Raw genomic sequence first — 22,313 nt, forward strand, 5'->3', positions numbered from 1 at the left:
CCAAACACAAAGGAGGGGGCATGCGAGAGAATCCCTGAAGATGGCAGGGTTCAGAAAGGAGATACCGCCTCACTTTCTACAGCCGCACGGTACCGGCATCATGCACTCAAGATGGGTGTGAGCACAAATTTGTTACAGGGCAAAATGTCCCTTTTGCATTGCCACAGAACCGAGTGCATGTATTGCATGAGGAACGTTGGGAAAATTCCAACCAAAGATGGCTTCAACTTAACCTTGATGATGCATCTTGGGCAGTGAGTGGGACTGTCCGCTGACTGATGGACAGATGTGCGCAGTGTACACTGGTAACACAGTTGTTCAATGGTGGACTCCGGATAGCCCTGAGTGGAGACTGTATCGCTATCCGAGTAGGCGGCTGTAGATCAGCTGTGAGAAATGGAAGCACTTCACCAGCTCCCCTCTCACTGCACCAGCCAGTCTCCCCTACTCCTTCACAAAGCTCACTGTAATGGACTGGAAAAGCAGACTTTGCTGCCAAGTTTCCTACTTTAACTTTTTCTGCCCACGGATTTAGGCGTTTCCAAAGCAACCACCATCCCGAAAGGCTGTCTCCATAGTTACACAGATCAGTTTCATCCCTGCTTCCCACATCAATGGCAATGACTGTTTTGGCACCCATAGTTTTGGCGATGTCAGCTGCAATTATAAAAAAAAACACTCATTTAACACTTGTGGAACAAGACACGGATACTGCTCACTGCGCCGTACAGCACCTGGCCCTTGAGCTGAAACTCCCAGAGGACTACCTCCAGAAACAGGCTCCGTTTGGCTGGTCCTCAGAGAATCTCAGCACTGCTTTTGCACCATGTCCAAAAATAGTACAAGAATGTTCCATTATTACACTGTACGTGTACACGAGCTGCATTGCCCTCCACTTACCGTAATCCACTTCAAACAAGAGAAGAAACAACTTAACTAGTCATCAAAGGAGCAACTTTATTGGTCTTTATAACAATCAAAACATTCCACCAACACACAAATTTAAAATATTTCTCTTGGCATAAACTTCTTCAATGAATAATGAATTCCATATTGAATGACAGATGCTTGGGACACTAGTACAAGGCAGTAATCGCATCCTACACTTCAGACCATGCCAAATACAAGAAGCTGAAGTCAACAGTAGTTGGGAATTGTCATCCAAGCCCAGATATGAGATGCTGATGTGGGGGTGGGGTGGGGTGGGGAGGGGAGCGGGGGATATATCATGGTTTATTTCTGCGGGTCATGGCACAGAGCAACATGTGATGGTGTATACTGACAGTCCGCTAAAAAACGAGCAATATTTATCAAGCAATGATCAACAATTTGGAAAGGGAGGGGGAATCCAGTTGTCATGGTCCATGTCGGAACAAACTACATAGGTAGGAATAGGGAGGAGGGTCCTGCTGAGGGAGTATCAGGAGTTAATTGAAAAGCAGGACCTCGAGGGTAATAATCTCTGGATTACTGCCCGAGCCACGTGCAAATTGGCACAGAAACAGTCAGGTCAGGAGAATTAACACGTGGCTAAAGGGCTGGTGTGGGAAAGAGGGGTTCCTTTTCATGGGACACTGGCATCAGTACTGGGACAAGAAGGAGCTGTACCGTAGGACGGGCTCCACCTGAACCGGGATGGGACACGTGTCCTAGCGAAAAGGGTAAATAGGGAGATGGCAAAGGCTTTAAACTAGTAAGATGGGGGGGGGGGGGGGGGGGGGGGGGGAGGGGCATCCACAAGAAATGAAACCAGCCTAAATCTAAACAAAACAGGAATGGAGAGCATAGGACAGACTAAATTAAGGGAAGACATAAATGGCCAGGGAATAAATAGAGTTATAGAACAGGAGTGCAAAAAGATGGTTAAATATAAAAAGCGAGAGGAACTGCTATTAAAAATGAGTTAAATTGTCTGCACAGTAATGCACAGTGTCCGTAATAAAACTGGGAAACTGGAGGCAATAAGAAGTTGTGAGGAACCAAATTTAGTAGGGATTACTGAGTCATGGCTACAGAAAAATCAGGACTGGGAATTAAACATTGCAGGGTATAACATATTTAGAAAAGATAGAGAGGGGAAAAGGGGAGGTGGAGTAGCTGTACTTATTAGGGATAATATAATGACAGTAGAAAAAAGTGACTCAGCTATCAGCAAGACAAAAAGAATCCATGTGGATAGAAAGACAATAAAGGATCAATCACACTAATAGGGCTAGTCTATAGACCACCTAACAGTGGAAGGGAGGTGAAGGAAGAAATACGTAAACAAAATTAGGGAAATGAGTAAAAAACATAAATAATCGTAGGGGATTTCAACTACCCCGATATTAATTGGCCAGAAGAGGTAGGTAAAGGGCAAAAGGGAATGGAGTTTCGACAATGTGTACAGGGCTCCTTTCTAACCCAACATGTAAGAAGCCCAACATGGGTGGATTCCCCATTGGATCTAGTAATGGGGAATGAACCAGAGCAGATAAACAAAGTAAAAGTAGAGGATGCAAAAAAGATTTACCAGGATGATACCAGAAATGCGCGGGTATACCTATCAGGAAAGGATGAACAGGCTGGGTCTCTTTTCTCTTGAAAAGAGAAGGCTGAGGGGTGACCGAATAGAGGTCTTTAAAATTATGAAAGGTTTTGATAAAGTGGAGAGAGAGGGGTTTCCACTTGTGGGAAAGAGCAAAACTAGGGGCCATCAATGTAAGATAGTCACCAAGAAACCAAATAGGGAATTCAGAAGAAACTGAGCGGCTGCAGGGCATTCTGGAGGGGGAGGGTGAACAGCCAGAGGTCGTGGTCCACATTGGTACCAACGACATAGGTAAAAAGAGGGATGAGGTCCTGCAGCAAGAATTTAAGGAGCTAGGTGGAAGATTAAAGAGCAGGACCTCAAAGGTTGTAATCTCTGGATTACTCCCGGTGCCACGTGCTAGTGAGTATAGGAATAGGAAGATAGAACAGATGAATGCGTGGCTGAAGGGATGGTGCAGGAGGGAGGGCTTTAGTTTCCTGGATCACTGGGTCTGCTTCTGGGAAAGGTGGGACTTGTATAAGTCGGACGGTTTACACCTGAACCAGAGGGGGACCAATATCCTTGCAGGGAGGTTTGCTAGCACTGCTGGGGGGGGGGGGGGGGTTTAAACTAACTAGGCAGGGGGATGGGATACAGAGTGGAACTATAGTAGGGGGTGATTTACAGCCAAATATGGAGGAAAAAACAAGTCAGCTGGGAAGGCAGAGCAAATATGTGGAGGCAAAAGGGAATATGGCAAGGCTGGAAGGCATTTATTTTAATGCAAGGAGTCTTGCAAATAAGGTGGATGAACTGAAGTTGTTGATGAACACATGGGAGTACGATATTGTTGCTATCACGGAGACATGGTTGAGGGAGGGTCAGGACTGGCAGCTCAATATTCCGGGGTATAGAATCTTCAGGCGAGACAGAGGGGGGTGTAAAAGGGGAGGGGGTGTTGCAATATTAATTAAGGAATCAATTACTGCTGTAAGGAGGGATGATATATTAGCGGGTTCCTCTAATGAGGCCATATGGGTAGAACTTAAAAACAAAAAGGGGGCAAGCACTTTGCTGGGAGTGTACTATAGGCCCCCGAACAGTCAGGGGGAGATAGAGGAACAGATATGTAGGCAAATCTCAGAGAAGTGCGAAAATAATAGGGTAATAATAGTGGGGGATTTCAACTTCCCCAATATTAATTGGGATAGTCAGAGTGTGAAAGGCTTAGAGGGTGCAGAATCCTTAAAGTGCATCCAGGAGAGCTTTTTGAGCCAACATGTAAAAAGTCCTACGAGAGAGGGTGCGGTACTGGACCTAATTCTAGGGAATGTAGCCGGGCAAGTGGTGGAAGTGTCAGTAGGAGAGCATTTTGGCGACAGTGACCATAATTCCGTGAGGTTTAAGGTGGTCATGGAAAAAGACAAAGACGGCCTGGAAATAAGGGTTCTAAATTGGGGAAAGGCCGATTTTAATATGATAAGGCAGGATCTGGCCAAAGTGGACTGGGAGCAGCTACTTATAGGAAAATCCACATCAAAGCAGTGGGAGACTTTCAGAAGGGAAATAGAGAGAGTACAACGCCAACATGTTCCTGTAAAGGTCAAGGGTGGGACCAACAAGCAAAGGGAACCTTGGATGACAAGGGATATACAAAAATGCATTAGGAGAAAAAGGGGGGCTTTTGGCAGTTACAAAAGACTAAAGACGGTGGAAGCCCTAGAGGAGTATTAAAAAGTGCAGGGGCATACTTAAAAGAGAAATTAGGAAGGCGAGGAGGGGCCATGAAATAACACTGGCGAGCAAAATAAAGGAAAATCCTAAGATGTTTTATAAGTATATTAAGGGCAAGAGGATAACCAGGGAAAGGGTAGGGCCCATTAGGGACCAAAGTGGCAATGTGTAGAGCCAGATGATGTAGGCGGGGTTTTAAATGAATTTTTTGCATCTGTGTTCACTATGGAGAAAGACGATGTAGACATAGAAATTGGGCAAGGGGACTGTGACATACTTGAACATATTAGCATCGAGAGGGAGGAGGTACTAGCGGTTTTAGCAGGCCAAAAAGTGGATAAATCCCCAGGCCCGGATGAGATGTATCCCAGGCTGTTGTGTCAGGCAAAGGAGATTGCAGGGGCTCTGACACAAATTTTCAGAACCTCTCTGGCCACAGGGGATGTACCAGAGGACTGGAGAACAGCTAACGTAGTACCATTATTCAAGAAGGGTAGCAGGGATAAACCAGGGAATTACAGGCCAGTGAGCCTAACATCTGTGGTGGGGAAATTATTGGAAAAAATTCTGAGGGACAAAATTAGTCTCCACTTGGAGAGGCAAGGATTAATCGGGGATAGTCAGCATGGCTTTGTCAAGGGTAAATCATGTCTGACCAATCTGATTGAATTTTTCGAGGGGGTGACTAGGTGTGTGGATGAGGGAAATGCTGTGGATGTGGTTTACATGGATTTCAGTAAAGCTTTTGACAAAGTCCCGCATAGGAGACTGGTCAAGAAGGTAAGAGCCCATGGGATCCAGGGTGCCTTGGCGCGTTGGATCCTAAACTGGCTGAGTGGCAGGAGGCAGAGGGTGATGGTCGAAGGTTGCTTTTGTGACTGGAAGCCTGTGTCCAGTGGGGTACCTCAGGGATCGGTGCTGGGACCCTTGCTGTTTGTGATCTACATAAATGATTTGGATGAGAATGTAAAAGGTATGATCAGTAAGTTCGCAGATGACACGAAAATTGGTGGGGTGGTAAATTGCGAGGAGGAAAGCCTCAGGCTACAGGACGATATAAACGGGTTGGTCAGATGGGCGGAAAAGTGGCAAATGGAATTTAACCCTGAAAAGTGCGAGGTGATGCATTTTGGACGGACAAATAAGGCAAGGGAATACACAATGAGTGGTAGGACCCTAGGAAGTACAGAGGGTCAGAGGGACCTTGGTGTACATGTACATAGATCCCTGAAGGCAGCGGATCAGGTAGATAAGGTGGTTAAAAAGGCATATGGGATACTTGCCTTCATTAGCCGAGGCATAGAATATAAGAGCAGGGAGGTTATGATGGAGCTGTACAAAACGCTGGTGAGGCCACAGCTGGAGTACTGTGTGCAGTTCTGGTCGCCTCACTATAGGAAGGATGTGATTGCTTTGGAGAGGGTGCAGAGAAGATTCACCAGGATGTTACCTGGGATGGAGCGCCTCAGCTATGAAGAAAGACTAAACAGGCTGGGGTTGTTTTCCTTGGAGCAAAGAAGGCTGAGGGGGGACCTGATTGAGGTGTACAAAATGATGAGCGGCATAGATAGGGTAGATAAAGAGGAACTTTTCCCCTTAGTAGGGGGGTCAATAACAAGGGGGCATAGATTCAAGGTAAGGGGCAGGAGGTTTGGAGGGGATTTGAGGAGGAACTTTTTCACCCAGAGGGTGGTTGGAATCTGGAACTCACTGCCTGAAAGGGTGGTAGAGGCAGGAACCCTCATAACATTCAAGAAGCATTTGGATAAGCACTTGAAATGCCATTGCATACAAGGCAATGGACCAAATGCTGGAAAATGGGATTAGACTGGACAGGGATTGATGGTCGGCGCAGACACGATGGGCCGAAGGGCCTCTTTCTGTGCTGTATAACTCTATGACTATGACTTCTTTACCCAGAGAGTGGTGAGAATGTGGAACTCGCTACCACAGGGAGTGGTTGAAGCGAATAGTATAGATGCATTTAAGGGGAGGTTAGATAAGCATATGAGGGAGAAGGGAATAGAGGGTTATGCTGATAGATTTAGATGAGGAAAGACGGGAGGAGGCTCGTGTGGAGCATAAACGCTAGCATAGACTGGTTGGGCCGAATGGCCTGTTTCTGTGTCGTATATCCTATGTAATCCAACAGGTAACAAATTATTTGTGTAGCAATATGGGGAAAGTACAGCAATGTGGTCCGTGCGTGCAATGCGGTCAGTAGGGGTGCAATGTGGTCAGATACTAGTAATGTGGCCACTGCAAGGTAATGCTATCGGTGTCGAGTATTGTGGCCACTGGATAGTCATCTGGCCAGTGAATATTAAACTGGTTATCATATGGCCATCTGACCAGAGCATAATAGTGGGGCCAACGTATCGTAATGTGGCCTCCAGAAAAGGGATGCAAAAGATATATAATAACAGAGCTGGTATAAAATAGCATGGCTGAGGGGTAGCAACCTGGTGAGTGGATGAAGTGGCCATTCTATAATAGTGTGGCCAGTATGCAGCTAATGTGCAACAATGTGGGCAGGCAGTAATGAGTCCAGTATACAATAAATTGGCCAGTGTAATGTGAATGGTATATAAAAACGTGACCACTAAAGCTCATTTGGCCCAGTGTATATTACACTCTCACCACAATTTTAATATGGTTAGGGAACAGTAGAGTAGACAGTGTATAATGATGTGGCAGTGTATAACAATGCAGTCAATAACATTTTAAAGAGACGGAAAGGTTAAAGTTTTAGATCTGACCCATAACCTATTGGGTGCGGTAATATGGTTGCCATGGTACTAGATGAGCAACCCAAAGGTTGGGCGATCATGAGACACCATGGCACTATGAGAGTATTGTTGAAGCAAGTGCCAGAAACAGATCGTCATCTCCTGATAGCTGGGATGTATTACTGCCTTTCAACACTGGTGTAAACAGCCAACGTTTTAACAATTTTTAATGTGTGAGCTTCTCTACCCTATTATATAGATTTTCACTCTTGCATCCATAGTCACCATAATATTATACAAATTCACTTACAGCCAAGCTTCAAATATATTTTGGTTAGTTTTGCAAAGTGGAAGTGTCTGGACAGAGTTGCACAATGCAGAGGTAAGGTGTGTGTTCACACCCAACATGTGGACAAGTTCCTGATTCTGTACAATAGTTACCCCCCCTCCTGCTCTCACAACCCGTAGTGGGTGACCCAAGAACAACACTGCCAGATGCCCGCTCACCTTTTAGGCTGGGATCATTGTGTAGTTCTGAGGGATTAAAGGAGGGGGGAATAAATTAAATTACAAATTTGGGGAATTTATTTTTAAATTCAATTTAATAAAAAAAAACATCCACTGTCTCCATTAAAATAGCCACTGGATGTAAAGTGTCTACATGGAGCTTTCCCTACCAGACACTCAGTGCTGTTGGTATCTTCCATTACCATCATTAATCACCTCAGTTACAACCACTCCACCCCCACCCGAGTGTGCACCTGACAGTAAGAGGAGGCATTTTACAGCAGATACCAGACCACGGGCTGTAATGTGAGCAACTAATGTTTCTCACACACTCCATGCAGTTTATAAACCACATTCCCTCCAGTGGACCACGATTACAATAGTGCATCGATTTTGCCGAATTCATTCTAATAATAGTTTGGCATAACTGCTGTTTTAAATAAAGATGCTTCCATTATAAGTAGAAGTTTGATAACGTGAGAGGATAAATGACAGGGCATGAGTTTGCCATGAATCGCCTGCCTCAGTGAAGTGGGTGGATTATGCCATCCCATTTCAGCAGCTGGCTTATTTTTCCACCAAGTTCATTTGTGACACGGTGTCTCACGTTTGCATTGGCACCCGGTTTTAATTGGAACTGTGAATTCCGCAAAGTGACCGGACGAGATTAGATTTTGCATTGGTCAAAGAAGGAGAGCTGCTGTAGGCAGACGCTTCATTTGGTTTTTGCGAATGTGACAATTTAATAGAACGTGTTTTAACCGAGTGCCTTAACTCGACATACTTGCTTATTTAGGTCTCACCTTTTGCCTCTGCTCTCCTATTGTCACATACTTGCCTGGCAGGTTGTTGATGTATCCTCCATCCATGAGCAAGTGTCCGTCCTTTGGGTCACACAGTGGCGGCAGGTATCCCGAGAGGGACATGCTAGCTCGCACGTACCGCCACAGCGAGCCTAACCACACGAGGAACAGATGCAGTCAGAGGCCTAGAAGAGCACAGGTGTGTGCGACCCGCCGCCCTCCCCCACTTCCTCAGAGCAAGGTGCGTGTTTTGTGCAGAGGGGTGGAGGAGGGGAGGTCACAGCATTCTACTCGCAGGCCTATGGAAATCTGCACAACACCACAACCATCGCAGCACAAAGCCTGCTGGCACGCCAGATTTTGTTTTGGGGGGTGGGGTGTGGAAGGAAGGTCTTGCACCCAACTCGCCTGGTAATTGTTGCTTTGTATTTTTTAATAATTAGCGGAACAGCCAAAAATCACTAGCATTGTCGATTATTAATGTTCAATTACAGTGGAATCCATATACCTGCAATTCCCAATATCGATCAACCCACCAATATCCCATTAACATAGAACACTTACACAATCTTTTAAAACACATTTTTCTATTTCTGCAACCTCCTCCAGCCCTACAACCCTCCGAGATCACGGAGTTCCTCCAATTCTGGCCTCTTGTGCATCGCTCACTTCCTTCGCCCCATTATTGGCGGCCTTGCCTTCAGCCGTCTAGGCCCCAAGCTCTGGAAATCCCTCGCTAAACCTCTCAAGACGTTGCTGAAAACCTACTTCTTTGGCCAAGCATTTGGTCACCTGTCCAAAAAAAGAGTGGGGTTGACGGCAGAGCCAACAAAACTTAATTCTAGAAGTATTAGTGACAGTAGGAAGCCTGCCCACAAGCAGCTCAATCACCGATTCCACACGATTCAAGTCTGAACTCTTCAACCTCCCCAATTCCCCTCCGTCTGCTGTGTGCCTGTACCCTCCACATGCCCTGCGACATTTACTGGGTTAAAGGCCCTATATAAATGGAAGTTGTTACTTCAATCTTCTCTTAGTGTCTGTATAAACTGATTCAAATCCCTCAAAACACCAGGTTCAAGATTGTTTCTCTGATGAGGTCATCGCCACTCACCATTTATATAATAGAACCCCTCCCCCCAAAAATGCAAATCATTTATTGCCATTTGTTTTTTTATGAGGAATTCCGACAGGGAGATGAGCTATATAATCTGCCAAAAGAATTCTGTCCATTCGCGCCGAGGACACGGGATAGGATTCCACTGTAAAACACTAGTAATCTTGAATTCGGTTTATCTGTCACTGCAGTTGATGAATGCCTATCCAACATTTAGGGTAGGTAGCACCATTTTCAAAGTTGTTTTAAGTGTGACAGGATGTTGTTACACGCCAGTGGAGTAGTGCAAACAGTGAATTTTGAAGTGGTCACAATATTATGCTGTCCTCATGAATCAAAAGTACTACCTGGAGAGTGGGCAGACACCTAGCTCATCACGGTGCACGATGAGAAGTCCTGAGTGACCCCGTTTGTTAGCCTGTGCGTTCCCTCGATGCTGTGCAGATTTAGAGTTCGACAGCACAGCTGCCAATGAGCAAAGTGGTTCCTCACACAAGACTTATCCACCTCCTGCCCATTCCTGGGCTGGAGGACAATAAACCTTCATAGAAAGACTTGGTTCAGAAGGAAACAAGGCAGTAACGTGTCATTCAATTGCTTACCATGAAATATATTTTCAGCCCATTTCCTATACAGTCCTGTTATAAAATGTAATTGATGTGAAATATCTGAATTGAACATTCACCATTGTTGGTTCCTAGTATTTAATCTTTTTTCTCCCCACAACTTTCAGGAACTGTAATATAACCGAATGGTTAATATCAATGGTGTTACAAGAGGTTTCAAACACGCAAATGCTCAGTTTCCTGCCAAGCCCCAAGTTTACAATGTCCCCACCTGGCCAGTGTAGATAGGAAGTGATTGTAGTGCTGACCTGGGACATTGTTTACATAGCAGCCATCCACAAGCAAATGCCCGTCCTTGGGGTCACAGAGAGGAGGCAAATAAGGGACGTAAGATGCACTCGCTCTGACGTAACGCCAGATGCTGCCTGCTGGATGAAGATGAAGAGTAAGAATACGAACAGCAAGGGCTGAACAGCATGGACGGGAAGAGGAGATACACGGAACACAGGGGCAGAGAGGAAAAGCATGATCGCAGCATCCGGAACAAATGGGACAGCTCTCGGAAGAGTCAGGTCAGCAACAGTGTAATAGAAAGTTCCCTGTAAACCTGCTAAACATTTCTGTCATCCTGAGAGAGGATTTATAGATTCACTGAAGTGCCTCTAAATGGAGAGTGAAACACTGATTTGCATTTTGGGTCACTATTATTTAGACAGTAAATGAGCAGCCAGCAGTACTTTCATGGTGCAAGTGTTGTGGTAGGAGGCGAAGCCAAATCAATTTCTACTATGAAGGCACACAGCCAAGTATGACGAGTTGTGGGAGGGGGGAAAAAGGCAGGGGGGGGGGCACAATTCCAGGAAGAAAGGGGACACAGCACAAGGGCGAAATGAAAACATATTGGGGGGAAAATTGGGTTGCTTTGCGCCTCTAGCACCTGGGCGCGGCGCCGATAACGCCTCCCGCAAAATTCAGCGGGAGGTTAGCAGCAGTGGCGCTGCACCTCCGGCGATGACGTCATCACGTGCGCAGCGCCCCAGCCACAAACTTCGGTCGCGCCCCCTGACCTACCGCCGGACGATATGTCTGACCGGGTCGGGGGGGTGTTTTTGCGGCAGCGCATATTAAAGGGCAGGTGTCGGGCGGCCACTTTTTTTGGGCCGCCTGCCAGCACCTGCCCCCTTCCGCTTCTTCATGCTGGGTGCCGGCCGCGATCGGTGGTCCAGCAGGGCCCCAGTGGGCTAGGCCCCTCCGATTTAATCAGGGGAGGGGGGCCTGTAGTACGTGCCGATGCGCGGGGGCTGTTGCACGTAGCGCCGCGATATCGAATGGTAGCGCCCCAGGAAGGAGGGGGGAGCGCTTCCAGTAGCGGCCTGCTCCCTGCTTGGGGCGCTACCACTAAATTTACAGCGCAGGGCGCTAACTTTTCCCAGTAAAGTTCACCCCAAAGGGGGCGTGACTGAATTTTTCCCCCATTACGTTCCCCTGGTTCTCCTAGTGGTTGTGTAGATGACTGTGATCATGATGTGGTCTGTTCTCTACGGCCTTTAAATCTTACCGCAAAATATTAAAATAATATCCTATTGTGAGATGGGGACCAAGTATATGTGGGGGCGAAGGGATAAATTCACAGAATTTTATAGTACATCCACCTAGTCCCTTTCCCCTGCCCTTTAATGCTTTTTCTTTGCAAATATTAACTATTTCCTGTTTAATAGCTACTAAGGATTCTTCTTCCAGCTTTGGTTCTGGAGGGCAATTCCAGTTTGCGTATAAAATCATTTCTCCTGATCTCTCCCTTCGTTCTTTTGCTGGCGATCTCCGATTTATGGCCTCTAGTGACTAACTCACCTCATTAAAACCCCTCCCAATTCGGAGCACCTCTATCAGATTTCTTCGCACTCTGCTACATAGATACATAGATACATAGAAGATAGGAGCAGGAGTAGGCCATTCGGCCCTTCGTGCCTGCTCCGCCATTTAATGAGATCATGGCTGATCCTTTAATTCAGTATCCCGTCCCCGCCTTCTCTCCGTAACCCTTAACCCCTTTTGCCCGTAGAAATATATCTAATTCCCTCTTAAATATATTTAATGAGCTGGCGTACACTGCCCTCTGTGGCAATGAGTTCCACAGGTTCACCACTCTCTGAGTGAAGAAATTCCCCCTCATCTCTGTCCTAAATGGTTTAGCCCTTATCCTTAAATTATGTCCTCTAGTTCTGTTCTCACCCGCCAAGGGAAACATTCCTTCTGCATCCAGTCTGTCTAGACCTGTCAGAATTTTATACACTTCTATGAGGTCCCCTCTCAATCTTCTAAACTCCAGTGTGTACATCCCTAAACTACATAGTCTCTCCTCATAGGTCATTCCCGCCATTCCTGGTATCAGCCTGGTGAATCGCCGCTGCACCCCCTCCATGGCAAGAACATCCTTCCTCAGATGAGGCGACCAAAACTGTACACAGTACTCGAGGTGTGGTCTCACCAGTGCCCTGTACAGCTGCAGCAAGGTATCCCTGTTCCTGTATTCTAACCCTTTTGCTATGAAGGCCAGCATACCGTTTGCCTTCTTGACCGCCTGTTGCACCTGTGTACAAGAACACCCAGGTCTCTCTGTACTTCCCCCTCTCCCAATCTATTGCCATTTAAATAATAATTTGCCCTCCCGTTCCTGCACCCAAGGTGGATAACTTCGCACTTGTCCACATTATAGTGCATCTGCCATTTATCCGCCCAATCGCCCAGTCTGTCCAAATCGCTCTGGAGCTTCCTGGTCTCTTCCTCTGAGCCCACCCCACCTCCTAGTTTAGTGTCGTCTGCAAATTTGGAAATGCTGCATCCGACTCCCTGATCCAGGTCATTAATGTAAATTGTGAACAGCTGGGGGCCCAGGACAGATCCCTGTGGTACCCCACTTGTTACTGCCTGCCATTCAGAAAATGAGCCGTTTATTCCAACTCTCTGTTTTCTATCTGACAGCCAGTTCCCTATCCACGCCAAAACTTTCCCCTTTATCCCATGAGCCTCAATTTTCCATGCTAATCTTTTATGTGGGACCTTATCGAAGGCCTTTTGGAAGTCCAGGTACACCACATCTACTGGCTCTCCCCCATCTATTCTACCAGTTACTCCCTCAAAAAATTCCAATAGATTAGTCAAGCACGATTTACCCTTTGTAAATCCATGTTGACTCTGTCCTATCCTGTCCCCATTTGCTAAGTGCTCCGCTATTTCATCCTTAATGATGGACTCCAGCATTTTGCCCACAACTGATGTAAGGCTTACAGGTCTGTAATTACCTGCTTTTTCCCTACCCCCCTTTTTGAATAGTGGGGTAACGTTAGCTACCCTCCAATCCATCGGCACTGTTCCCGAGTCTAATGAATTCTGAAAAATCATCCTTAGTGCATCCGCTATCTCTAGGGCCACCTCCTTCAGTACCCTAGGATGCATGTTATCAGGCCCTGGGGATTTGTCCACCTTCAATCCCTTTAGCTTCCTTAACACCATATCCTTAGAGATATTGATTTGCGTCAGTTCCTCCTTTGCCAATGTCCCTATTTTTCCCGATATCCCAGGGAGGTTTTTTGTGTCTTCCTTCGTAAAGACTGACCCAAAGTATGCATTTAGTTGATCTGCCATTTCCTTATTTCCCATTATATATTCCCCCGTATCTGACTGCAATGGACCAACTTTGGTTTTCACCAGTCTTTTCCTTTTGATATATTTATAAAAGCTTTTGGAGTTAGTTTTTATATTTTCCGCCAGCTTGTTTTCGTAAGCTATTTTGCCCCTCTTGATCATGCCCTTTGCCCTCCTTTGCTCTATCTTAAACTGTTCCCAATCTTCCGCTCTGGCGCTTTTTTTGGCTATTTTATACGCCCTATCTTTGGATTTTATGCTGTCTCTAATTTCCCCTGTTATCCACGGTTGAGTCACCTTTTTAGATTTCCTTTTATGCCAGATTGGTATAAACAATTTTTGCAATTTTGTCATTCTATCTTTAAATGTTTGCCATTGTTTATCTACCTCCAGTCCTCTCAGGAACGTTGTCCAATCAGACCTACTCAGTTCCCGTCTCATGGCATCATAATTCCCCTTGTTTAAATTCAGGACCTTAGTCTCTGAGTCAATTTCTTCGCTCTCCATTTCGAGTGAGAAATCGATCATGTTATGATCGCTCTGACCCAAGGGTCCCCGTACAACAAGATTACTGATTAGTCCCTTCTCATTGCACAGTACCCAGTCCAATATAGCCTGTTCCCGAGTTGGTTCCTCGACATATTGATCCAGATAACCATCCCTTAAACACTCAAGGAATTCCTCCTCCTCATTATTTTTACTGATTAGGCTAGTCCAATCTATATGTAAGTTAAAGTCACCTATGATGACAGCTGTGCTCTTATTGCTCTAGTGAAAAGACCACTCGTTTCTCAACCCCGTTTCCATAGCTGAAGCCCCTCATCCATGGTACCAACTTAGTAAAGATGGACCAAAAGACCTCGCTCTGTACTATAAACATCTGTGGTTATACGGTTCTTAAATCTCTTCTGTACCCTCTCCACGGCCTCGACATCCTTCCTAAAGAGACACAATATTCTAACTTCACACATGTAGGTTTAGCATTAACTCTTCGCTCTTGCACTCTCTGCCCACATTTATCACACCTGGGATCCCATTTGCACCTTTATCTACTTGTCTTCCCACTTTTTAAGATTTGTGTACTTGAACCCCCAAATCTCTCTGTTCCTCTCCTTTTAAAGGTTTACCATTTAGTGCATATTTCCTCCCAAATCGGATATGTAGCCGCCCAACCTATTCTGTCCTCCTGAGGTCTCAGAGTCCTCATCAGTTATGCATGTTCCCTATTTTTGTGTCATCTGTAAGTGTTATTGTGCCCCTACACCAAGTCCAGATCGTTTCTTAATATTAAGAGCCCAACATCTGACCACTGTTTACAAGCCTCCAATCTGAAAAACATGCATTAACCACACACACAGTTTTCTGTGCTTTAGCTAACTTGTTATCCCTGCTGTGATACTGCTGGCCTCATCAACATGACTCCTATACAGCTCTTGATCAACACTGTTTCAAAACCCATATACACATCAATGATGAATATATTTGGTTATTTCCATAATAACTATTACCGTTAGTAGGCATGACTTATCTTTTACAGAATTTGTGCTTGCTGTCTTTCTCGGTAAGTATTCATTTTATTGCGTATCTACAATCTTACCCATTACTGATGTTAGGCTGACTGGTCTATAGTTACCTGGTTTATCCCTTCCTGACCAGAGGTGTTAAATTGGCAACTCTCCAATCTTCTGGCACAATATCCATATCCAAGGATGTTTGAAAGATTGTGGTCAGAGCCTCTACTAGTTCCTCTCGGACTTCCCTCAGTATTCCAGGATGCAATCGAGTTCCTCCGCCTTCTTTAGTACCACTTCCTGATTTATCCCCCATCAAACTGCTCCACCTCCTTCTTTTGTGTCCCTTCATTCCCACTCTTCAGTGAAAACTGAAACAACGTCCTCATTTACTATCACCACCATCCCCTCATCCTCCACGAGGTTGTGTTTCTCTCTCTCATTGGCTGCACACTTTAACTGTTCATTTACTTTCTGTAAACGCCATACTCTATTGGCCTGTTAAAATGCACGGGTCCCTTGTTGCTCAGTATTAATACTGTGTTAGCCAATATACTGATAGCAAATCAATCTAACAAAATGTGCACAAAGCTTCAATTTTTACTCTGCTGCTTTCACTGAAACCGTAGCTCCCCCCCCCCCCCCCCCACCCCACGTTACAACAGTGACTGAAGTATAAAACCCTTCGGGACATCCTGAGGTCGTGAAAGGCGCTATATTAATGCAAGTTTGTTCTTTCTAGATAAAAACACATCTCTCTAAATGAGCAGCATACCAAATTACATTTTCAATATTAACTCCATTTTTTTAAAGACTTCAGTAATGATGGAAAATGATTTCGACTCGGCGGCAATGGGTCAATGAGGCACACGTGAAGGAACAGCTCAATTCCTGACCAGCGTCACGTGCAATATTAAAACTAACCGTTACTGGTTCTAGATCGCCCTCATTCAACCTTTCACAAGGGACAGGATACACTGCCTGCTGCGGCTCCTTTCTATTTAACACAATGCACGGATTGGGCACTCATTCATTTCCTGACTCAGATTCAACACGTTGGTAGAATTGGTTCCATTTCACTGCTTAGGCAGAGTCCAGCTGTTCCGCAGGCTTAGAGGGAAAGCTTTCCTTGGCACTCTAAGAGTTATTTGAAGGATGTGCAACTGATTTAATGGAACAGTTTTGGAAGATGTAAAATGTTAAATAAATGTCTTTGATAAACAAAATCCATGTGTACACAACTCCCACCGTGACTCCTCGCTGGTCATACCCTGCCTCCCCCACCCCCACCACCACCCCCCCGCAACCCCCTCGCTGGCCGTACCCCGCCTCCCTGGTCCCATCGCTGGCCGTAACCCCCACCCACCGCCCGATCGCTGGCCATAGACCCCACCCCGGCCCCATCGCTGGCTGCAACCCACCCGCTCCCAGTGACCCCTCACTGCCCCCACCCCGGGGCCCCCTCCCTGGCCTCGTTCCCCCCCCCCACCCCCCACCCCCCCCCGTGTCCCTGGCCTCGCCCCCTCCCTGGCCTCGTCCCCTCCAGGGGCCCCCCTCCCTGGCCTCGCGCCCCCCTCCCTGGCCCCCCCACCCTAGCCTCGTCTCCCCCGGGGCCCCCTCCTGCGCCTTGTCCCCACCCCCGGGGCCCCCTCCCGCGCCGTGTCTCCCCCCCCGGGGCCCCCGCCCCCCCCCACGATCACGATCCCTTCCCTGGCCGCACGCCCGCGACACCCTCGCTGGCCGCACTCAGTGCTTCAATTCCCGGCTCAACACATTCAAACGCACGGAGTTCACATAATGCAGCTGAACCCAGGTGGGTGTTGGCCTCCAATCACTGGATGGAGCGGAGGTGGGGGTGGAGGGTGGGCGGTGGTACAGTCTCCCGGAAGGAGTGGGCATTAGCAGTGACCGAGGCCAGCAGCAAATGCAAGACTGACTGTTGTCGGTGAAGCCCACAGACCAGCCAGCGCCCACCCTGCTAAAGGGCAGTGTGGCTGTGGTAAAGTGAGAGACAGCGTGCACAAGACTGGATAAATTTCCAAAAGCGATTCACATTAGGATTCAAAAAGTATCAGTTATCAGAAGCAGACACATCCATTAAATGTCAGATATATAATGATCATTTCATACATATACACACAAAAAAAGGCAAAGAGGGTGCAGAAAGCTTAGACGCAGTGCTGCAATAGTTCATCAGAATACCCTTGTAAGTTAATATTAAGAGGGACTTTTTTTTTTTAAAAACACCAACACTGCTTAGCGACAGCAATTCACTTCAAGGATTCTTCTGTTAGAAAGAAAAATAATTTTACTTTGAGACTCCGACCTCTCATGTCCTGTAATAGCTGAACTGGTGGCAGACAGGGAGAGCCTCTTTCGAAACCCAACACAGTCACGTAGTTAGGTTTTTTGTTGGCCAATTGACTCAATGCTAGGAAACCAATCACTGGGCCAGATCACCACAAACCCGACACAAGATCAAGTTTTTAAAACGGGGTACATGGATTAAAGAGTCTGCATTCAACCGTCAGAAGTTACATCTTCATAACTTCTGGGGTTACGTGGATACAATGCAGATCGAATATTGGACATGGCAGCCTGTGAACTTTGTACATATGGTTAGTTTTCACCTGTCATTTACAAAGATGGGCGCGGTTATCTTTGAGTTCTAAATGAATACGTGCTGCGGTAAATATGTAAACGGAACTAAAAATAAAGGAGGTGCCAGCCTTTCCCAGACAAACACACCTGTGGTGTGTTGGGGACCGAAATGGCAGGGTTGAGCTAGGTGGCATTTTACTGATGCGATTTCCAATATTCTATCAGCTCTAAACCATGTGAATGAGACAAGATGGTGTTGCATTCTACTGAGTAAACTTGGGTCTTCACAGTGATATTAGAGTAGACAGTGACAACTGGACTGTCATGTAAAACTCACTTTTTGCGCCATGCTTTCTTTAGTTTGGTTTATGTCTGTTCACCTCTTTTCTAACCTGTTTACTGAGTTTAGGAGGATTTAAGCCTTCAACACAAACTGTTTACATAAGTAGTAGGAGCAGGAGTAGGCCATACGGCCCCTCGGGCCTGCTCCGCCATTCAATAGGATCATGGCTGATCCGAACCTAGACTCACGTCCACATCCCTGCCCGCTCCCCGTAACCCTTAATTCCCTTATCAGCTAGGAAACTGTCTATCTCCGTTTTAAATTTATTTAATGTCGCAGCTTCCACAGCTCTCTGAGGTAGCAAATTCCATAGATTTACTACCCTCTGAGTGAAGAAGTTTCTCCTCATCTCAGTTTTGAAACGGCAGCTCCTTATTCTAAGATTATGCCCCCTAGTTCTAGTCTCACCCATCAGTGGAAACATCCTCCCCGCATCCACCCGATCAAGCCCCCTCACAATGTTTCTGGATTAACAACACCCTTCGCTTCTACGTTAATTTGTTTAAAAAAAATGCTCCTTCTATTTCAGGACTCTCTGCCTTTTCACCGAGATGTGCACCAGTTAAAAGGGAAGTGTGTACTTTTGACAGGATGATGTTGAAACAGGGGGTTCCCCCCTCCAGATACAAGAACTGCCAAAGCTGGTTCGTTTGAACAGATGTTGAATTCTCCAAAGATGCTTGGTAATTGCGCCAACGATCGTAAGCACTCATTAAAAAGAGCAGGGTACCGAGTAATCCAACTGCATTTCAACCGCTCCTCGCTATTCCACAGGGTAGATTATGAGGAACTGGAGACATCGGCAAAACAGAACGGGTTTCACTGCTCGGATTTTCACAGTTGGATAGGTAACATTCAATGGCAGATGTTAGATGGAACAACAGTAAATTCAAGTGGAATCTCTCTGCTGTGCAGGAGGTTCCTGAGGATATTTAACTTCTTGGAGCGCGCTGGACCGCATCGGACCTCATCGTGGTATTTCCTGGATTAAAGAATACCTGGAGCAGGCGCTTTCAGGATGCAGTGGGTTAGCATCCTGGCCTTTGCAACCTGGATTCCAATTCAGTCTAAACTCCGCTGAACTCTCACCATCTCCAGACAGGGTTTCTAAAGATTGGCAGATTAGATTTCCCCTGCAGGACAGCAGTGGAAGCTAGGGTGAAAATTGGGCAGGGAGGTCTGCCGCTTTCTCACCGCCCTAAACCTGAATATCCCTCCCCACCTTCACTGCCTGCCACATGACATGCTAGTTTAGGGGTGGGTGTACTGGATTTGCCCCAGTCTCCTGCTCACCCCCTCCTGCCACTGCCTGGGAGGGTCGATTGAACCAGCTAGACCTAGGGTAGCTCCAAATGCGGTAAATTGACGGAGAAATAGGGTTCTCCTCTCCCTCCAAGCCTTAGGTCCTGGCTGAGGTCTTCAATCAACGAGCTGGTAACGTTTTTGGGGCCCTGTGGCCTCTTGCCTCTTCGGGTGCTGCAGCACCACCTTGATTTTGCTGTGATCGCTGGCGGCGATTCCGCCACGAGCATCTAAAGACCCCCATCCAGGAGAATGGGCCGAGGGCATGGCAGGGTCGGACAGCAGGCAGAAGAACCGTGGGGCAGCATCAGGACACTTAGTTCCATTCACAATTCCCCAGATAATGAAGCAATCTGCACCCACATCCAGCAGGACCTGGACAACGTCCAGGCTTGGGCTGATAAGTGGCAGGTAACATTCGCGACACACAAGTGTCAGGCAATGACTATTTCCAACAAGCGAGAGTCTAAACACCCACCTCTTGACATTTAATGGCATTACCATCGTCAAATCCCCCACCATCAACATGCTGGGGGTAACCATTGACCAGAAACTTAACTGGACCAGCCACATAAATACAGCGACTACAAGAGCAGGTCAGAGGCTAGGTATTCTGCAGTGAGTCATTTACCTTTTGACTTCTCAAAGCCTTTCCACCATCTACAAGGCACAAGTCAGGAGTGTAATGGAACGAGTGCAGCTCCAACAACACTCAAGAAGCTCAACATCATCCAGGACAAAGCAGCCCGCTTGATTGCCACCCCATCCACCAACTTAAACATTCACTCCCTCCACCACCGGCGTACTGTGGCTGCAGTGTGTACCATCTACAAGATGCACTGCAGCAACTCGCCAAGGCTTCTTCGACAGCACCTCCCAAACCCGCGACCTCTATCACCTAGATGATCAAGGGCAGCAGGTGCATGGGAACACCACCACCTCCTCCAAGTTATACACTTGGAAATATATCACCGTTCCTTCATCGTCGCTGGGTCAATTTCTTGGAACTCCCTACCCAACAGTATTGTGGGAGTACCTTCACCACACAGACTGCAGCGGTTCAAGGCGGCAGCCCATCATCACCTTCACTGGGGCAATTAGGGATGGGCAATAAATGCTGGCCTTACCAGCAATGTCCACATCTCGTGAATGAGTTACCTTCTCAGATTGGGAAAAGAACATCTGACTCCCACGCCTCTCCGAAACTATTCTTTTGAGGAACTTACTAGGTTGGTGGATGTAGTTAGTTGGTTGACATCATAAACCTGGATGTTGAAAAAGCTGTTGACAGGGTGCCACACAATAACGACCTTCTGCCTACGAGAATTTAACCAACCCATAATCTGCCTGCCAATGCTATAGGACTCTATCTTATTGAGTCCTCAGGGATTGGCGGGCAGGTATTGGGCTGGATAAGAAATTGACTGCATTCTCGTAGGCAGGTTGTAATTAATAGCAGTGGCTCTGCATGGGGATGGTTACGTGGAGTCCCACAGGGATAAGTGTTAGGGTTTGTTGCTCTTTGCTATCTTTATTAATGATCTGATCAAGGTGTTTGGGGAATCTGTCCACAGTGCACAGATGATACAAAGATCTGTGCGGGTGTTAGGGCCTTACACGAGAAGAGAGATTACAAGCAGATCCAGATGTGATGGAGGTGTCTGGCAGATGTAATTTAATGTAGCAATACCCAGGTGGGTAGGGCTGACACGCATGTGCCTACCATGTAGGGTTGTGAACAAAAGACTGAGCAGAAGAATGACTTGGTGAATCGAAGGTTCACAAACCGCGAGGCTATACCAAGAGCAAAGAGTGTGATGGGATGTATTGCCAGGATGACCAAATACAAAACTACACTGTCCCTGTACAAGACCTTGGTTCGGCCTAGTCTAGAAATGTCCTGTTTTGGTCCCCTCACATGGAGGATGATACAGGGGTGCAGGAAAAGGTTTAGAGGAGGGCCACTAGACCGCTACCTAGTTTAAAGGCCCTCATTTACAATAGGCTTTGAGAGCTGGAGCTTTTTCACTCTAGAAAATCATCAACTTTGAGGAGATTTGAGGAGTGTTTAAAACAATGAAAAGGATTAGATTCAGTCCACCTATGAGTTAGAGAGGTTAGAGGGGGCGAAGGGACAAGCATATCAAGTATATTTTATATAAAGTGGTTTTTACTTTGACAGAGAGTCACTGATCTTTGGAACAAGTTGCGAACTCATGCGGTGAGTGCGGATTCACTGCATGTTCAAAGGGGAGCTGGACAAGTCCCTAACTGTGGCAGTCATCACAGTGCACTAAAGGTAGGTAAGATATCGGGCAATGTGTCTCCTGGAACCTGTTTGATCGCCTTCAGAGGTCGGAGAGGAATATCCTAGATTTTTAACCCCAAGAAGGTTTTTTCTCTGGCATTCTGCTACTCCCGGGAGGCTGTGTGTACGTACACACGGTAGTTAATTTGCACACAGCAAGGTCCCACAAACACAGATGAATGACCAGTTAATCTGTTTCTGGGAGTGTTGGTGGAGGGATGAATGTTCCCAGGACATGGGGAGAACTTGCACTCTTTGTAAAAGTGTCCTTGGGGTATTTTATATCTACCAGAACAGGCAGACGGGATCTCAATTTAACGTCTCATCCGAAAGCTAGCACTTCCTCAGGCCTACACTGCAGCATCAGCCTAGATTACATGGCCAAGTCTCTGGGGTGAGGCTTGAACTGATGGCACTCTCATCTCGGAGTCCAAGCTGACAAAATAAGTCATGCAAAAGCACTGCCAAGTGAGAAAGAACAAGCTTGCATTTTATATAGCACCTTTCATACCCTCAGGACATCCCACACCAATTAAGTACTGTGGTAACGTAGGTGCACCCAGCAAGATCCCACAAAGAGCAGAGATAAATGACCAGATTATCGGTTTTGGTGATGTTGGTTGAAGGATAAATAT

The 22,313-nt window shown here is 46.6% G+C and overlaps 1 protein-coding gene across 22 annotated transcripts in view; it reads right to left on the reverse strand.

Moving 5' to 3' along the window:
• The window catches only part of pnpla6 (patatin-like phospholipase domain containing 6), a 194,259-nt gene that overhangs the window by 40,601 nt on the left and 131,345 nt on the right, over positions 1-22,313 (reverse strand). For 17 of the 22 annotated variants that reach the window (XR_015074306.1, XM_085971499.1, XM_085971497.1 and 14 more), the window contains 3 exons: positions 10,277-10,396; positions 8,321-8,437; positions 509-657 (listed from right to left, as the gene is read on the reverse strand). Coding sequence is in view for 21 of the 22 variants with exons in the window: in XM_085971499.1 (XP_085827625.1) it covers positions 509-657; positions 8,321-8,437; positions 10,277-10,396 (386 nt within the window). In the remaining variant the exon portion in view is untranslated. Of the gene's footprint in view, positions 1-508; positions 658-8,320; positions 8,438-10,239; positions 10,397-22,313 lie in introns of those variants that run through there. The other 5 variants (XM_085971486.1, XM_085971494.1, XM_085971495.1 and 2 more) reach the window with 5 other exon arrangements.

Source organism: Somniosus microcephalus, chromosome 31 (genome assembly GCF_052327205.1).
Source record: "Somniosus microcephalus isolate GS21.2 chromosome 31, FLI_Smic_1.0, whole genome shotgun sequence".
NCBI lineage: Eukaryota > Metazoa > Chordata > Chondrichthyes > Squaliformes > Somniosidae > Somniosus > Somniosus microcephalus.